General features: G+C 54.6%; 2 protein-coding genes across 2 annotated transcripts in view; one reads left to right on the plus strand and one right to left on the minus strand.

The window, feature by feature from the left end:
• Tctn1 (tectonic family member 1) overlaps positions 1 to 14,455 on the plus strand; it is a 21,736-nt gene extending 7,281 nt beyond the window's left edge. The window contains exons 2-15 of the mRNA XM_013023084.1: positions 23 to 115; positions 887 to 1,007; positions 2,121 to 2,251; positions 4,105 to 4,256; positions 5,232 to 5,331; positions 6,011 to 6,120; positions 7,110 to 7,130; positions 8,144 to 8,275; positions 8,665 to 8,790; positions 9,580 to 9,665; positions 10,478 to 10,618; positions 12,084 to 12,246; positions 13,942 to 14,067; positions 14,263 to 14,455. Of these exons, the coding sequence (XP_012878538.1) occupies positions 23 to 115; positions 887 to 1,007; positions 2,121 to 2,251; positions 4,105 to 4,256; positions 5,232 to 5,331; positions 6,011 to 6,120; positions 7,110 to 7,130; positions 8,144 to 8,275; positions 8,665 to 8,790; positions 9,580 to 9,665; positions 10,478 to 10,618; positions 12,084 to 12,246; positions 13,942 to 14,067; positions 14,263 to 14,406 (1,646 nt within the window). The 3' untranslated portion in view covers positions 14,407 to 14,455. The remainder of the gene's footprint in view (positions 1 to 22; positions 116 to 886; positions 1,008 to 2,120; positions 2,252 to 4,104; positions 4,257 to 5,231; positions 5,332 to 6,010; positions 6,121 to 7,109; positions 7,131 to 8,143; positions 8,276 to 8,664; positions 8,791 to 9,579; positions 9,666 to 10,477; positions 10,619 to 12,083; positions 12,247 to 13,941; positions 14,068 to 14,262) is intronic.
• Positions 14,456 to 14,584: 129 nt separating this feature from the next.
• Positions 14,585 to 18,006, minus strand: Hvcn1 (hydrogen voltage gated channel 1). The gene is made up of 5 exons (XM_013023085.1): positions 17,911 to 18,006; positions 16,641 to 16,769; positions 15,688 to 15,919; positions 15,044 to 15,156; positions 14,585 to 14,951 (listed from the first exon to the last, which is right to left on the minus strand). Exons 1-5 carry the CDS (start codon positions 18,004 to 18,006, stop codon positions 14,886 to 14,888), a joined length of 636 nt encoding a protein of 211 aa, XP_012878539.1. The 3' UTR covers positions 14,585 to 14,885.
• Between the last annotated feature and the right edge of the window lie 153 nt (positions 18,007 to 18,159).

Consider the following 18,159-nt stretch of genomic DNA (forward strand, 5'->3'; position numbering starts at 1 on the left):
AACTCCACCGCGGCGGCCCCAGCCACGCCCGGAGCTTCTCCGTCGCCGGCGACCCTGGGGTCCCCCCGGGCGCCGCGGCTCCCCTCCGGTCCCAGGCCCGCCCCGGTCACGGACGGTGCGTACCGACAGCCAGTTCCTGGAGATCGGGATCCGGCTTGGAGGGCAGGGGAGGAGAGCCAGCGTTAGTGCTCAGGGCCAGAAATAAGGAATCCCCGCCGAGGAAATGCAGTGGAAGTTTCTGGGTAGTGGTGGAAGTGAACCCCCGGGCGGCCCTGAACTTTTCATTATCCTAGCTGCTCCAAAAGCTGAGTTCTGAGGATCGGGGTTCAAATCCACCCGGGGCAGGAAAGTCCATGCAACTGTTCCACTGAAACACCGAAACCGCTGGAAGTGGAGTTGTGACTCAAACGGTAGAGCATTAGCTTAGGCCCTGAGTTCAAGACTCGGGTACACACACACGTAATGAAAACCTCCCAGTGGTCATCGTTAGTATGTAACAGTTGCTAAGTGGGGAGATTTCTGCTTCTCTTCCATGCTTTCTTGTAAATCACCAGAGAGATGTTAAGCCCCTGAGCCATGGGTCCAGCAGGTGAGAATAGGTATGCCAGTTCTTAAACCTGTGTAGTCATCAGCATCATCTGACAAGTACGGTGATTCAGGTTTCTTATTCAGCTTACCAAAGTGGAGCTAGACCCCAAACAGAACTTCCAAACAAGTCAAACGAAGAGCCACTTTGGGAGACATGGGAGAACTCGTTTCCAATTGGCAGATTTCCCCACAAGCACAGCACAGTACAGTGCCCCTTTCCTATGACACCGACCTAAGACACCTGGCGTAGGTAGGGGGCAGTCACCCCCTGCTGATTGACCTACTCTTCTTCCTGCAGTTGCCTCTCTGTGTGTCTGTGACTTGTCCCCAGCCCAGTGTGACATCAACTGCTGCTGTGATCCCGACTGCAGCTCCACAGATTTCAGTGTCTTCTCTTCTTGCTCAATTCCAGTCATCACGTAAGTACAACCTGTGTGTGTGTGTGCGTGTGTGTGCACGAGGCACTGATGCTTTACTACTTGCACCACATCTCCACTTCCAGCTTTTTTTTTTTTGTCTGTCAGGCTTGAACTCTGGGCTTGGGCGCTGTCCCTGCGCTCTTCAGCTCAAGGTGAATGCTCTACCGCTTGAGCCACAGCAGCACTTCTGGTTTTCTAGTGGATTATTGGAGATAAGAGTCTCACGGACTTTCCTGCCCAGGCAGCCTTTGAGCCTCGATCTTCAGATCTCAGCCTCCTGAGTAGCTAGGATTACAGGCATGAGCCACTGGCGCCCGGCAAGACCAGAAATTTTTGATCCATTCTTATACTTATAAACAATGTCTGTGTGTATGCATGTGTGCACGCAAGCCTGTCCTGGGGCTTGAATTCTGAGCACTGTCCCGGAGATTTTGTGCTCAAGAGCAGCACTCTAGCATTTGAGTCACAGCCCCATTTCTGGCTTTTTTGGTGGTGAGTTGGAGTCTTGGGGACTTTATTGCCCAGGCTGGTTTTGAACCTCAATCCTCAGATCTCAGTCTCCTGAATAGCTAGAATGACACTTGTAATCAGATTGGTACCTGGCCAATTGAAGCACTAAAGAAGTATCTTACCATTGGTATGGAGTTTCCAGGTTCACTTGCATCAAACTTATACATTAGAACAAGATTTCCTTAAAAATGATGATGAAGTTGGGTGCTGCTGGCTCCTGCCTATAATCCTAGCTACTCAGGAGGCTGAGATCTGAGGATCACAGTTCAAAGCCAGCCTGGCCAAGAAAGTCCAAGAGACTCTAATCTCCAATAAACCACCAGAAAACCAGAAGTGGTACTATGACTTAAGTGGTAGAGCGCTCACCTTGAGCTGAAGAGCTGGAGGACAGTGCCCAGACCCAAAGTTCAAGCCCCACAAATGATCCAAGAAAAAAAAATGATTGTGATGACCATTTTCTGTTAGAGGAAAAAAAGCTTCAACTGCTAAACATTGTAGCATCTAACAGTTCACATGCAAGCACATGATAGGCTTTAAATCATCATGCTAAGACTGTGTGCTTCTGCTTTGGAATTTAATGCTATTATTCTTTGTAACTTTCAGGGGTGATCACCAGTTTTGCAGTCAAAAAGCAGCCGTCTACTCACTGAATTTCACAGCAAACCCTCCACAGAGGGTGTTTAAACTTGTTGACCAGATCAATCCATCCATTTTCTGCATTCATATTATGAACTGTAAGTATTTAATGCCAGTGTACTTTGTGAATCCTTATAAAGTTTTCTTTTTTTTTTTTTTGCCAGTCCTGGGCTTGAACTCTGGGCCTGGGCACTGCCCCTGAGCTCTTCAGCTCAAGGTGAGCACTCTACCACTTGAGCCACAGCACCACTTCCAGCTTTTTCTGCTTATGTGGTGCTGAGGAACTGAACCCAGGGCCTGATGCATGCAAGGCAAGCACTCTACCACTGAGCTACCTTCCCAGTCCCTTATAAAGTTTTCTTTTCTTTTCTTTTTTTTGTTGGTTGTGGGGCTTGAACTCTGGGCCTGAGCGCTGTCCCTCAGCTCTTCAGCTCAAGGTGAGAGCTCTACCACTTGAGCTACAACGTCACTTCCTGTTTTCTGGTGGTTTATTGTAGATAAGAGTTCCACGGACTTTCCTGCCCGGGCTGGCTTTGAACTGCGATCCTCAGATCTCAGCCTCCTGAGTAGCTAGGATTACATGCATGAACCACCTGGTGCCTAGCTGAGTTCTTTCTTTTTTTTTTTTTTTTTGTCGGTTGTGGGGCTTGAACTCTGGGCCTGGGTGCTGTCCCTCAGCTCTTCAGCTCAAGGTGAGCGCTCTACTACTTGAGCTACAGCGCCAATTCTGGTTTTCTGGTGGTTTGTTGGAGATAGGAGTCTCATGGTCTTTCCTGGCCGGGCTGGCTTTGAACCGCAATCCTCAGATCTCAGCCTCCTGAGTAGCTAGGATTACAGGCGTGAGCCACCAGCACCCGGCTGCTGAGTTCTTTCTTATACTTGATTTCCAAGGCATTTCAACTGTAACCTGCACAGGAATCCAGATTTACATGTATACATGTGAGTTTTAGGTTATTTCCTCTTGTGTAATGGTTGAAAATCAGGTCTATGTTAGAAGAGTACCTGTGGTTTCTATTTCCTTTTTCTTTTTATTTTTACTAAGATTATTTGCATGAAAGCAGGATCTTTATTTTTATCTGAGTATTTAGTTCCAGTAAATGTGAGTGTGAAATGTCCTCAACATGTCAAAGATCAGAGACACATTTATGGTTTCATCAGTGTGTGTGTGTGTGTATGTGGACGTGCGTGCGTGTGCGTGCGTGTGCGTGCATGCATGCCAGTTTTAGGGCTTGAGCTTGGGGCCTCGTTGCCATCCCTTAGCCTTTTTGCTCAAAGCTGGTGTTCTATCCCTTGAGCCATACCTCCAGTTTAGCTTTTTGGTGATTAATTGGAGATAAGAGTCTCTTGGATTTGTCTGCCTAGGCTGGTTTTGGACCCCTATGCTCAGATCTCAACCTCCTGAGTAGCTAGGATTACAGGCGTAAGCCACCAGCACTTGGCTAAATTTCATCATCTTCCTTCAGTGTCTGTCCCTTTTGTTGTTGTGATTGAGAACAGGCATTACACTCTGATCTGTTACCTGCAGTGACACAGCTGACCAGTGATTGGCCCGTTCTCTGCCATACCGCCAGCCCAGCCAGCAGGCCCGTCCTCATTCTCCCTCTCTCCATGGCCATCGGGGAGCCTCTCCCCTGCTCCCAAGAGGCAGCAGCAGACTCCATGGCAGATTCAGTCTCTGTGGAGACCTGAGTAGATGAAGGGCTCTTCTTGGCGTGGCTGGTATGGCTGGCGTGGCTTCTGTTCTGCCATTTCCATGTAGGCGTCAGGAACCATTCCTGCCCCACAGTCAGAAGCAGGAAGTCTGTTTATTTAACAAGGCTCGGGAAATCCTGGGTGCAGGAAATATGCAAAAAGATTCTTCCTGCTTAACACTCCAGCTTCTAAACCATGACAGGTGTCATATTGAATATCCATGTTTATGCTGACGTAAAATATTTTTCCCTAATAACAGATAAACCCGCACTGTCCTTTACTGATCCGGAAGTGCCCAATGAAAACACTTTTGACAGATCCATGAAGACACCTAGTGGTTTCATGTCCAATATGGAATCAGATGTTTCTCTTACAACCAATCGGGAAGCAGCAAACACTGCAAACTATAAGGTGAGCCTGAACTGTGTCCTTGTGCCCTGGTAAGGTAACTGTCAATGCGTAACCCAGGACTGCCTCCCTGGATACAGAGCCTTGGTATTGTGCTCTAAAAAAACGTAGTATTTGTGCCTTTGAGTTAAAGATGATGGAAATTAAAGCTGAATGTTTAAATTCTGGATGTAGGATTGATTTCAGCTCATTGCTGCTGTGGTAAGCTTTGTTTTCATCTCTGCAGAATTCTGCTCTATCAACCTTAAAAGATACAGAATTCATCTGGGCATCAGTGGCTCATGCTTATAATCCTTATAATCCTAGCTACTCAGGAGGCTAAGACCTGAGGATTGTGGTTTGAAGCCAGTCCAGGTAGGAATGTCTGTGAGACTCCAGTTAACTACAGAAAACTGGAAGTGGAGCTGTGGTAGATCATTAACCTTGAGCACCAAAGCTTAGGGACAGTGCCCAGGTCCAGAGTTCAAGTCCCAGGACTGGCACAAAAAAAAAAAGTGAGAAAAAGAATAAGAGCTGGGCACAGGTGGCTCACGCCTATAATCCTAGCTATGTGGGAGGCTGAGATCTGAAGAATGCAGCCAGCCTGGGCAGCAAAGCCCAATAAATCACCAGAAAAAATGGAAGTGGAGCTGTGGCTCAAGTGGTAGAGCACTAGCCTTGAGCTGAAGAGCTGAGGGACAGCACCCAGGCCCAGAGGTCAAGCCCCCTGACCTACCAAAAAAAAAAGGTGAAATCAGCACTGTTGCATCTTTAATCCCAACACTTGGGAGGCTGAAGCAGGAGGATTAAGAGTTGAGTCCAGGAGTTGAAGACTAGCTTTGGCCACACAGTGATACCAGGGCCATGCTGTGTGGCCCCTCGTGGGCATGCAAGTCAATGGTGACGGAAAGCCTGAGAACACTGTAACCCGTGCAGGTGGTTGTGTTTGTAGTACAGGGTTCAGTGCACACTTCATACGTGTGTTCACTGTGTTTGTAGTATGGGGATCCCGTGCAGATTTCACATGCGTCTTCACCTTCGTTTCTGCGGCTTCCTTCACCTCTCACGTCATCTCTGTGCACTGACGGCAATCCTGCAGGTAGGAGGCGCCCTGTTCTTTCTCCCTCTGACGCTTTGCTGGTGGCAGTAGTTGTAGCCAAACAGGCTACGACTTTGGGCACAGAACCTTCAGGCCAGCAGATGCCTCCAAGTTCAGGCCTCTAAGCCCAGCCACACTTGAGGACTTTGGAATGTGTGTATGTGTGTGTGCGCCAGTACTGGGGCTTGAACTCAGAGCTTTGTGTTCTTGCTTGGCTAAAGGCTCGCACTCTACCACTTGAGCCACAGCTCTACTTCTGGCTTTTGTGTGATTAATTGGAGATAAGAGTCTTATAGGCTTTCCTGTCCTGGCTGGCTTCACACCATTATTCTGAAATCTCAGTCTCCTGAGTAGCTAGGATTACAGATGTGAGCCACAGCTCCAGGCCATAACATAAACATTTTATGTGCATCTTTTCTTTTGCTTACACAGACTATTTCTGAAAGATGTCCCAGCAACTCTATGCTGGCACCTCTGGGGGAGGGGCTGGGGGCCGGACTGGAGCATCCAGGGTCCTCTGGGCCTCTTGTGAATTTGGCGCATGCATTACCTAGTTGAAATAGAGCTTTGCAGCCCTGTGTTAGACAGCATTGCTGCGTTCCAGCTGTTTGGGTTTCCGATGGGGGTTGACGCTTTCTTCTCTGTGTCCTCGCCCGGCCGGGAATGTTACGATCTGCAGGGTTTCTGATGAACAAGGCTGTTGCGTGCACCCGCAGGGTGCGTGTGGAGCAGTGTGAAGAAACCGAGGCCCTGAGCATGGCTCATTACAGCAGCCCTGTGATTCTGGGGGTGAGTGGAACTGGTTTGTTGTATAATTCAGAATAAGATAATCACAGAATCATTTCAGTGACCAACCTTGGAATTTAACTGTCTCTTCCCAGCACTTAGGTTCTAACGATTATGAAAGCAATTTGGGGAATAATTTTTGTCTATACAGCTAGATCATGTGTTCTTTCATTCATTGATAGCGACACGCAGTAGCGTCCGACTGTGAATCAGACAAGTCACGAAAGCCTCATGGTGACAGCCGCCATGTTGGGGGGAGAAGCCGTCTCCCGGCGGAGCCCTCGGTCTCTGGCTGGCTGAGGAGCCGGGCGGCGGGGAGAGCAGGAAGGAGCTGCTGAGTCTGGAGCTCCTGAGTCCGGCCCCATCTCCTAATGGCATTGGGTCAGAGTAAGCGAGCCAGCCCCACTCGCCACGGCTCCACTTCCGGCTGTTTGCTGGTTAACCGGCAATGAGTCTTACAAACCTTTTTGCCCAGGGTGGCTGTGAAGCTCGATCCTCCTACGTCAGCCTCCTGAGCAGCCAGGTTACAGCGTGGGCCACCGGCGCCGGCTGCACAAGGCCATGAGGCCTGTGAGCTCTTCAGGCCGTTTGACTTCTAGGCTGTCCTGAAGGCGTGTGGGCATCTGGGAACCACACTGGCCCAGACCTGTCTCAGCCCTCCCCCTGAAGCTGAGGCTGGCGGTGGCCAGGAGGTGGGGGGAGGGCACACCCCTCCCAGGGGAGAACCCTACTGCACTGCTCGGCAAGCGGAAGCGTGGCATGGGTTGGACGCATAGCAGGAAACTGGGGGGCTTTCGGCTGGGGGCTTGGGGCGGCCACAGTGACCAGAAGGGTGGGACCTGCATCCGTTCTTCCCCAGGCTAGTGCTTGGTGCCCGCAGGGAACAATGACCGGAGCCAAGGCCTGTGACTGCGACCTTGAACCAGCGGGAAAGGCTGTGGAAATGGTCTCTTTGTTGTCCTTATCGAATTTGTTGTTTCTTTTATTCCTAGGTGCCTAATTCAGCAACACGTGTAAGTACTGCCTCTTTCCTTCTTCCTCCCTTCCGTCTTCTTTCCTTCCTTCCCTCCCTCCCTCCCTTCTTCCTCCCTCCTACCTCCTTCCTTCCTTCCTTCCTCCCACCCTCCCTTTTTCCTTCCTTCCTCCCTCCCTTCCTCCCTCCCTTCTTCCTTCCTAGCTCCCTTTGCTGATACTAAAGTTTGAACTCAGCACCTCACCTTGAGCCATGCCTGCAGCCTAGCTTTTTGCTGGCTGTGTTGGGAGATGGAGTCTCACAGATGTCTGGCTGGGCTGGCTTTGAACTACTATTCATAGATCTCTGCCCCTGAGTAGAGCAGGACAGGGATCTGGCACGGAGCAGCCCGTGTGTGACGGGCAGCTTGGGGCTCCACGCAGACAAGCATAGGAGTTAGCAGCAGGCACAACATGGGCCGAGTTTTGTCATCAGTCGGCTAGACCTCGAGTTCAGCAGATCTCCTTCCATCCGAGTGATGCTAGCGGCACCTCCCAGCCCGGAACGCTCTGTGCTCATTTCGTCACACATGATGCAAGATGTGCGCACGCCCCTGCCACACGCTCCCTAGTGAGGAGCGAGGGGGCTGTTCCGCGTCCGGAGCACCGACATTTTCTGCTGCATAGGCCCCGAACGTGCACTCAGCGTATCTAGCTTACCGGCTCTGCGAAGATAGTTGGGTATCTGAGGCACAAGTCAGTGTGCTTTTGTAAGTAGAGTCTACAGGAACGTTCTGTGATCCAGATGGATACCTCTGGGTAGGAATGTAAATGAGAGCGGGGAGAGAATGGTGGGAGAGATGACGGTCGATCCTCCTGATCCAGCCTGGTGTAGCTACCAAGATGGTCACCACTGCACTTGGCTGTGGAGTGGAAAGGAGGTCTTGCTAACTTTCTTGTCCAGGCTGGCCTTGAACAGTGATCCTCCAGTTCTCAGCCTCCCAAGTAGCCAGGGTTACAGGTGTGAGCCGCCAGCTCCCTGCCCAGCTTTCTCTTCACTGTTGTCCCCTTGCAGGTCCCCATCACCATTCAGTCCATCACCATCCGTTCTCAGAATCACACGCTGCAGCGACTGGAGGACACAGCGGTGCTGCATCCGGCTCTCCTCACTGGCCAGGGCGGAATCTGCATTAACGTTGTTCTTGAGGTGCGCTCCCCACTTGCTCTGCCAGCTCCTGTGGCTTATGGCAAGCTCTGGACCTGTGGGGGAGTGGGGTGCCTGTCACAGGGGCCCGGCCCCTCTTGGGGTGTTGGCCTGTCTCACTGGGCCCCTCTGCAGCCTCCACGAATGTGTTGTGGTTTTGTAGCTGCCGCTGCTGTGTCTGTACAAACACTGAGCGCAGGTGCCAATGTGGAATTAATGCGTAACTCGGGTACCGAGAGGCTCATGTGACCCCATCTCTGGGGTGGGGCTGTGGGGGTCGCTGCAGAGTCGGCAGAGATGAATTGGCAGAGAAAAGTGGCAGCCCAGGGGCTTCTTTGGGTTGTAATATAGCAGATGTGGGCACCTTTGGGGCATCCTTTTGCTCTGTTTAGGTCAAGTACAGCCTCACGTACACAGACGCAGGGGTCATATCGTCCGCGGGCGTTGCCTTCCTCCTGGGCTCCCTCAGCGGTGCGGTGGCTGATGTGCAGCAGAAGTTTGAAATTCACTTTCTCCAGGTGAGTTGGCTCAGCTCCATTCAAGTATTTCACAGCTATGTAAATAAGAGCATAACATTATCTGGGTGCTGGTGCTCCTGCGTCTAATCCCAGCTACTCTACTCAGGAGCTGAGATCTGAGGATTGAGGCTCAAAGCCAGACTGGACAGGAAACTTATCTCCAGTTAACCACTAAAAAGCCTGAATTGGAGGTATGGCTTAAGTAGTAAAGCACCAACTTTGAGCAAAGTAAAGGCCTGAGCCCAGACCCTCAGTTTCAGTGCTAACACCAAGTTTGTTTTTGTTGGTTTTTTTTTGTCGGCTGTGGGGCTTGAACTCTAGGCCTGGGCGCTGTCCCTGCGCTCTTCAACTCAAGGCGAGCGATCTACCACTTGAGCCACACCATTTCCAGCTTTTTCTGCTTATGTGGTGCTGAGGAATCGAATCTAGGGCCTCGTGCATGCGAGGCAAACACTTTACCACTGAGCCACCTTCCCAACCCCAAATCATAATTTCCTAGTGAGTCAAAGCCATTCAGAAGCATCACCCCGTGCGGCGCTGGGTCCAGCACTAAGGGAACCTCACAGAACAGGAGGCTGGCGTGTGGAGCGGGGGGTGATGGGAAGGGAAGCAGTGTGGGCCTCAAGCCTTTCCCTTTCCACCTGTTTGTCCAGCTCTGTGGTGGACCTCACACGCCCAGGGGAGAAACCCTGTGCTGGTCACCGCCCCCAGCGTGACTGTGAACGCAGCGCGGGTTCCCCTGCCAGCTGCCGTGCGTGCTCATGGCGGGCTTTCTGTATTTCTCTGCAGCAACACACGAAGCCAGTTCCTGTCAGCGGAAACCCGGGCTACGTGACGGGGCTCCCGCTGCTGGCTGGCTTTCGGCCTCATGGGGGATATCCTTTTTTTGGTCTGGGAAGGAAGGTGATTCTCTTCCTCTTGGGGCCCTGTGGACGGCCTGTGGGAAGGAGAGACCCAACATGGCCAGAGCTTCCTCTAAGGTTTGTGTGTGCACATGTGTGTGGCAAAGGGAGGGGACTGGAGGAGACTGGTGCTTGCACAGCCCAAGAAAATGACAGTGGTTAGAACTAAAAAAAAAAAAAAAAAAGTTGCGTTTGGGCATATTTGCCTCCATACTGCAAATGAAACTCCTAAGAAAATTGATGATTTTTTTTTGGAGGGGGGATTTAGACTTAGCTCTGAAGGGCCACTTTTTTTGGAGGGGGGATCATGGGGCTTGAATTCAGGGCCTGGGCGCTGTCCCTGAGCTGCTCAAAGAGCTGCACTCTACCATTTTGAGCCACAGTGCCACTTCCAGTTTTCTGGTGGTTTATTGGAGATTGGAGTCTCACAAACTTTCCTGCCTGGGCTGGCTTTGAACCATGATCCCTGGATCTCAGCCTTCTGAGTAGCTAGGATCACAGGCGTGAGGCACTGATGCCCTGCTGAAGGGCCACTTTCTGAAGAATTTTCTCAGGAACAAGGCCAAGTGCAAGTGCCATTGCCTCTCACCTGTAATCCTAGCTACTCAGGAGACCGAGATCTGAGGATGCCATTCCAAGCCAGCCCAGGCAGGAAAGTCTGCGACCCTCTTAGCTCGTGGCCGGTCTTGTGGTGGGTCTGGTGATGCCTCAGGACTGACAGGTGGGCGGGCTGCTTGAGGAGCAGGTTGCTGGAGCGCTGGGCACGGCCTTAACTGTGCCTGAATGTCTGGGATTGTGCAGACCCTCAATAGATACCGACAGCTCACCATCCTGCAGAGCACGCCCGAGCAAGACTGCTTCGCACGCCTAGGCCCCCGGACCCCGGTGCTGTTCGGGTATGATGTGCAGTCCGGCTGCCGACTGAGGTGAGCCACCTGCTCCCATGGGGACCTGTTGGTGGGCACCACAGAAGGCCCCTGTCCCCTGTATTCGCCATGCTGTGCCTCCACCACGCATCAGTGGTCACCATTAACCATCAATAGCAAATGACCACACCACGCTCCTACACACATGGCAGCTGAGAGCTCATGGCTCTGTGCTCCAGTGTACGCTTGCCTAGCACTTAATGTGCTGAAGTCCTTCCTCCGTTTCTTTTTCCTTTACATGGCAGGGTAAGCAGTGAAAGCAAGCCTGAATGGGACCTCTGCTTTTTTTTTTTTGGCCAGTCCTGGGGCTTGAACTCTGGCCTGGACACTGTCCCTGAGCTTCTTTGGCCCAAGGCTAGCGCTCTACCACTTGGGCCACAGGGCCCCTTCTGGCTTTTTTCTTTTGAGTAGTTTATTGGAGTCTCACAGACTTTCCTGCCCTGGCTGGCTTTGAACCACGATCCTTAGATCTGCCTTCTGAGTAGCTAGGATTACAGGCATGAGCCATTGGTGCCTGGCTGCTTTTTTTTGTTATCATGTATGTGATATAAATTGGCAAATAATTCTGCACAGCTGGATAAAACCAGTTCTTCCCCCTGTGGGCCCATTCTAGAGTGATCACTTGCCATTCTTGTGGCCCGATGGAAATTTTCCTCAAATCTTTCTCTCGTTTATTTGCCATTACTGGGGCCTAAACTCAGGGCCTTGGTGCTGTCCCTTAGCCTTTTCTGCTCAAGGCTAGCACTTTACCATGTGAGCCATGACTCCACTTTGGATTCTTGGTGGTTCACTGGAGGTAAGAGTCTCATGGAAGGCTGGGAAGGTGGCTCAGCGGTAGAGCGCTTGCCTTGCATGCCTGAGGCCCTGGGTTCGATTCCTCAGCACCACATAAGCGAAAAGGAAAAAGCCGGAAGTGGCCCTGTGGCTCAAGTGGTAGAGCGCTAGCCTTGAGCTGAAGAGCTGAGGGATAGTGCCCAGGCCCAGAGTTCAGGCCCCATGACTGGACTAAAAAAAAAAAAGAGTCTCATGGACTTTCCTGCCTGGGATGGCTTGGAGCCAATATCCTCAGACCTCAGCCTTCTGAGTAACTAGGATTACAGGCCTGAGCCACTGGTGCCTGGTTTTCCCTATCTTTAAGTGACTTCCACATAATGCTGCTCCCTGATGTTTGGATTTTCTGAGTGATTCTGGAAGGTTCTCAGAGCCTTTACTGTGCCAGAGTCCTTCAGGAGGAGGGGTGGGGTTGCGGAGAGGCAGTGTTTCCCCAACTTCCATCCACGGCACTCTGAACAGAGCATGTCTCACAGTGGAGTGTGGTTTGAGAAACGCGGTTGTGGCTCATCTACCACCCCCCTCGTGTAGGGGGCCTCTCCCTCCTGGACAGGGAGAGAGGAACAACACTGGGCAGGGCGGGGGGGGGGGATGCAGGCCTCTGCTGCTTCAGTTGGCCTTTCCCTTCCTGAAGGCTGAGCAGCGCCGTCCCGTGTGAGCTGGCTGCACAGAAGGTTGCGGCGCTGCTGAGGGGCCAGGCCTTCCCTGACTACGTGGCCTCCTTTGGAAACTCACGGCCCCAGGACATCCTAGATTGGGTGCCTGTCCACTTCGTCACCCACTCGTCCAGAGGGAAGGTAGGGGGAAAGAAGGGCAGCCAGGGCCATTCATTATGTCTGTGCAAATGTGCTGCTGCCTGAGACACCCCAAATCCAAGCTAGGCCCCCCCCCAGGCATCTCATGCTGGGGCGGTAAAGATGGAGCCATCCGCCTGCGCAGTGCACAGGCCCACGTGTGAGCTTTCAGTTCCAAGTCCCCAAAGAGGAATGGAGGCTGATACCATACAAATAGGTTCCTGGTCACGTGATACTCTCCGCCCCCCAATTTTCTTTTGTCTTAGCAGTCAAAGTGTGGGCGGCCTGTCCAGGCCCCAAGGCGCCCGCTCCCGCTTTATCACTTCTGCCGCTCATCGCCCGCTTCTGCCTGTCAGCTTCATGGAGGCCTCTCATTATCCACGTTGTATTTATAGCCTGGGCTTGGGGTGAGGAGGGGGTGCAGCTCCCCAAGGGGCCCAGCATGCTCCACTGTGCTCTGAGCTGCGCACACATTGCTCCTCCATCTCCTGGGAGCTGGGCGCTGACCTGTCACCCTCACCTGCCTGGACGGACGGATGGGGGAGGCCGCTGGACTCGCCCTAGGCCTCCGCAGGGGGCCGGCACCCCAGCCCTGCGGCTTCCAGGTGCACGTCAGCTGTGCCTCCGAGGGCCACTCCCAGCTCAGGGTTCCACCAGCGCTTTGGGGGCACACAGCAGGCCTGCCACTTTCTTGTGCCCTAAGGCATGTATTTAGAAATGTGTGTGTGTGTGTGTGCACGTGCGTGCATGCTGGTACTGGGGCTTGAACTCAGGTCCTGGGCATTGTCCTTTAATATACACACACACACATATCTTTTTTATACTCAAGGCTAATGCTCTACCACTTGACCCACATCTCCATTTGTCTTTTTGCTGGTTAACTGGAGTCTCATGGACTTTTCTGCCCAGGGTGGTTCTGAACTTCAATCCTCAGTTCACAGCCTCCTGAACAGATGGGATTGTAGGTGTGAGCCACCGATGCCTGCCTCCAGAGAAAGGTTTTGTTTTTGTTTTCATTGTGGAAGTTTTAAGCATCCAGGGAAGTGCCTGGGCATGGAACCCGTCCATCTACCCCGCCATCGTACTCCTCCCCTTCCCCCCCCCAACAGCCAGCACTGCCACCTGAGCAGACTCAGAAGGCAACAAAGTCTGGAGGGCCTCCTTTGGGGCTGACCAAGCATTTTGGGTCCTGGGGCAGCTGTCCACTGTGGCATGCATGCTTGATGCAGATGCTTTGCTGGTATCTTTGACCAGGTGTGGACACAGCTGAATACCTGGATGTCAGTTCTAAATGGCCAACTGATAAAATGAGATAAATGAGGAGTGCTTAATCCATGCTTGTAGCAGTGGCTCAAGCCTATATTCCTAGCTACTCAGGAGGCTGAGATCTAAGGAACATGGTTCAACGCCAGCCTGGCAGGAAAGTCTGTGAGACTAGGCACTGTCCCTGAGCTGCTTTTGCTCAAGGCTAGCGCTTTACCACTTGAGCCCCAGCGCCACGTCTCGCTTTTTCTGCTTATGTGATACTGAGGAACCAAACCCAGGGCTTCCATGAGACTTATCTCCAGTAGACTCAGAGAAACTCCATCAGAGCTGTCTTGGTCTCAGTTCGGGCGGGTACCCTCCTCACCCCCTCCCGCAATGCTAAGTGGCCGTGGGGACGGTGGTCCGGGGTTCATGGTTTGGGGTCGCATGCAGGGGCCCTGCCAGCTGCCCGTGGCTCTGCGCGTGGAGGTGGAGTGGACCAAGCTCGGGAGCCTGGGGAACCCGCAGGCCAGGGTCGTGAACGTCACCGCCAGCCTCCTCTCTGCCCCGCTTCCCGAGGTGAGCGGGCCCCGCCCTGCAGCCCCGCAACAACCAGCTCAGAGCCCAGTAGCACTGGTAGATGTATTACTTGGTAAAGGCGTTGAGCGCCCACGCTGGGGCGCCCCGCGGGGAGGATGCCCCTGGGGAGGAGGGGACGCCCCTGCGGAGGGGTGCTGACCTCTCCCGCTGACCCGCCCGCGCCCCCCACCACAGGTCCGCATGGGCAGGGACGGCGCAATACTCTTGTCCAGCGCAGTCCGGTTTGTGGACGTGTCCGCTCCGGCCGAGGCCGGGCTCCGGGCGCCGCCCGCCATCCACGCCCGGCTGCCCCCCGGCTTCTTCTTCCCCTTCGGGTGAGGTGAGTGCGTGGCGGGGGGTGGGGGGCAGTCCTTCCTCCCTGCCCCCCACTAGAGCGGAATCTTCCTGAAGCAAAGCGCCTACTGCAGGGCGGCTCTGCACAGCCGGGGCGGGGGGGGGTGGTCACTAGGGGGAGGTCGGGGCGCGGGATGGGGATGGGGGTGCGCGGGGATGGGGGGCAGGGGTGCGGGGATGGGGGGGCGCAGGCAGGTTGCAGGCGCAGCGTGGACCGCAGTGAAGGGGGAAAGGCGGAGCGGCTGGAAGCCGGGGTGCCGCTGGGCCTCACCCCCCAGGGCCGGCGCCCCAACACCAGCTCCTTACAAAGCGGGAATGGAGGGCTTTTCGCCAAGCGGCTGCTTCTCCTTGCAGAGGGCGCGCGGCCCGCCACCCGCGGGAACCGAGGACGGAGTGGACGGGGCGGACGTCGGTCCCCGCGGTCCGCGGTGCGGCGGGGCCGGGCCTCCCGCCCTCCCCGAGGCCTAGGCCTCGCCCGGCAGCAGCCCGTGCCCGCGCAGCAGCCCGTGCAGCCTCTCGATCTCGCGCTCCTGCGGCAGGGCAGGCCGGGGTGAGGCCGGGGTCGGCCCCGGGTCCCGGGGTCAGCCCCGCCGCCATCCCCAGCGCCGCGGTGGTGCCTCACCTTCTCCGTGCAGCTGAACTCCAGGTGCTGGATCTTGGCGGCCAGCTGGACGTTCATCTGCTTCAGCCGCAGGAGCTGCCGCTCGGAGCGCGTCTTCACCGAGATGATGATCCCTGCGGGGAGGGGCCACGACACGGCTTCCGCGCGTGCGCACAGGACCTGGGCTGGAGCTCGGGACCGCGCTAGCCTGAGCTGTTCACGCAAGGTTCCCGCGCTGCCACGTGAGCCCAGCGCCACTTCTGGCCTTCCGGCGGTCCGTGGAAGAGTCTCACAGACGTGGCTGCCCGGATGCTTTGAAGCACTACCCTCAGACCTCCACCAGCTCCGACCCCCAAATTCAAAACAGAGCCGCACCAGGAAAAGCCTGAGAGCTTGTGGACCTTTCCAGAAGTCGCTCTTTCCCACCTTGTACTGTGGATAGAATCCAGGGCTCCTGCTCCAGCCTCCACACCACCTAGCGGAGACCGCAGGCACAGGCTGCGCCGCGGCAGCGGCCATGGGAACGGCTGCCGTGAAGGTCCCGAGCACAGCGCCGCGTGAGATGCGGCCAGGCCAAGGGCCCCCCTCGGAGTCCCACAGACCTGGGAACCCGGGTGACCAGCCGTGCCCCTGTCCCACCCGCAGCCCACGCGCATGGGACGCACCGTTGATGATCCGGGCCACACGCCACAGCCGCAGCAGGATCAGCAGGCCCAGGGCCTCGAACTCGTGTTCCCGAAACAGAAGGACAATGTCCAGGACAAAAGACACTACCACCACAATGGCGTCCAGGATCTCAAACTTGTGGTGGAAGAACTCCAGGTGGAAGATGAAGATTTTCAGGAAAACCTCCACCATAAAGACGAACAGGATGGCGATGCTCATGAAGTGGAACACCTGAGGATGGAGACAGTCACCCGAGCCCCCACTGCCGTGCACAGCCGACGGCGAGCCGGCCACCGGCTACGGGCACACCACCCAGCCCTTGTTCCAAAGAACTGGGAGCCGTCACCCCCGCTAATTCTGAGGGGACAGAGTGCCCATCAAGTGGTGGGGGCATCCCCCAGGTGTCACAGCTCCTGTACCCCCAGAATGGGTGCCAACCTAGGTGGGAGGGAACTAGGGAAGAGCCCCCATCCAGTGTGTGTGTGTGCATGTGCGCACGCGTGCCCATGTGTGCGTGTGCATGTGTGCGCGCACGCGCCGGTCCTGGGGCATGAACTCTTTTCTCTTGAGGGTAGTACTCTACCACTTGAGCCATGCCACCACTTCCAGAAATAAGCACGTCAGGGACCTTCCTGCCTGTCTTTGAACTGCAATCCTCAGATCTCAGCCTCCTGAGTAGTCAGGATTACAGGCGGGAGCCACCAGCGCCAGGCCCCATGCAGTTCCTGGCTGAGGAACCCTTTCCTCACAGCTGGCGAGTCCCACAGTGGCTAAATGGGGCAATTTGAATGTGAAAACACAACAGATGTACCGTGACACACACCGGATTGTTCTGACCTCTGAGTCCCCAGTGAGGACCTGCTGCTCTGGGGGTGGGGGGTGGGGGCGCCCTCCATGCAGGGAGTAGAAGCGACCCCATGGGCAGCCATCCACCAGGGCTGCGCGGCCTTACCTGGGCCGCATAGTTGTTCTTGTCGGGCTGGATAATCCTCAGGTCCAGGATGAGCTCGGCAAGCACCAGGAGTGCATCCAGGATCACCAGGCAGATGACCACCACCTTCCGCAGAGACCAGCCAGGAGCCTGAGTTCAGCATCCTGCCCAGTCCCTTACTAACTCCCATCCCCCCATATTGCTACACTGCTCCTTTCTATTCTCCCCTCCCTGTACCGTCACCCAAAGGCCACCTTCTCGGTGGCAAAAAGTATGTGCTTCTTAAAAAGTGGTCTGTTTGCTTTTTCTTTTTTGTGTGTGTGCCAGTACTGAGGCTTGAACTCAAGGCCTTGATGTTGTCCTGACCTTTTTTGTTCAAGGATGGTGCTCTATCACTTAAGCCACAGCTCTACTTCCAGCTTTTTGCTGGTTAACTGAAGAGTAACTGAACCTGAATTCTCAGAGCTGGGCGTTCTGACAGCTGGGATTGCAGGTGGTAGCTCTGGCACCTGACTCCATTTGTAAAGCCACACAAGTGTGGGGAACATTTTTTTTTTCTTTCCATTTTACCCCAGAAGTCAGTGAGAGAGGTGCTGTCCACTGCTTCTAGAAAGGATCTGGACACGCAGGGTGCCTGCAACTGTGCCCTGCAAGTGCTCCCCCAAGGCCTCCCACTCCCCACACCCCAACTTGCTCCCAGCACCTGCTCATTCCCTGGGGTGTGATGAGGCCACACTGCGTGTGCACGTGCTGCCCACCCCACAAAGCCCCCACAGCCACAGGCAAAACCCAGCAGGCAAGCCAGGTGTCCGTGGCTCATGCCTGTCATTCTCGTTACTCAAGAGGTTGCAATCTGAGGACCACGGTTCAAAGCCAGCCCAGGCAGGGGTTTGTGACTTTATCTCCAATGAACCACCAGAAAACCAGAAGTGGCGCCATGGCTCAAGTGGTAGAATACTCACCTTGAGCTGAGGGACAGCGCCCAGGCTCAGTTCAAGTTTCACAACCAACAACAACAACAAAAATCGGGCAAAGAATGGGCCGAGCCCCTAAGGCAGGGTGCTGGGGGCTTCTTTCGTGGAGTAGACGCGAGCGAGCGCCTTCCGCCTCCAGCAAGCAGCCTTTCACTACCACACGCCTGTCTGGGAATTTGCATAACCTAAAAATTGCCACTGTGAACATTTTTAAATTACACCAAGTTCAGCGGCCTTCAGCACCCTCAGTCGCATGGCTACCACCACTATCTAGTTAGTTCCAGCACCCCAAATGGGAACCCCAGATCCACTGTCACCTCCTCTAGTTTATGGGCAGCCGCCATCTGCGGCGTGTGTGCCCGTCGCGTGAGTGCGGTCGCCGTGTGCAACCTTGCGGTCGGCCTCGAGGCCATCCTGTGTTTAAGGGCATCCACATACAGTGCAAGTCCGTGACTCCTTCCTTTTCATGGCCGAGTAATATTCCACTGAAGGAACAGGCCACGTTTGACTTACCCATTCCCCCCGGACGGGCCCGCCCCCGCCCCCCGCCCCCCGCCCCGGCCCCA

The sequence above is a fragment of the Dipodomys ordii genome, unplaced genomic scaffold (genome assembly GCF_000151885.1).
Source record: "Dipodomys ordii isolate 6190 unplaced genomic scaffold, Dord_2.0 Scaffold66, whole genome shotgun sequence".
Classification (NCBI taxonomy): Eukaryota; Metazoa; Chordata; class Mammalia; order Rodentia; family Heteromyidae; genus Dipodomys; species Dipodomys ordii.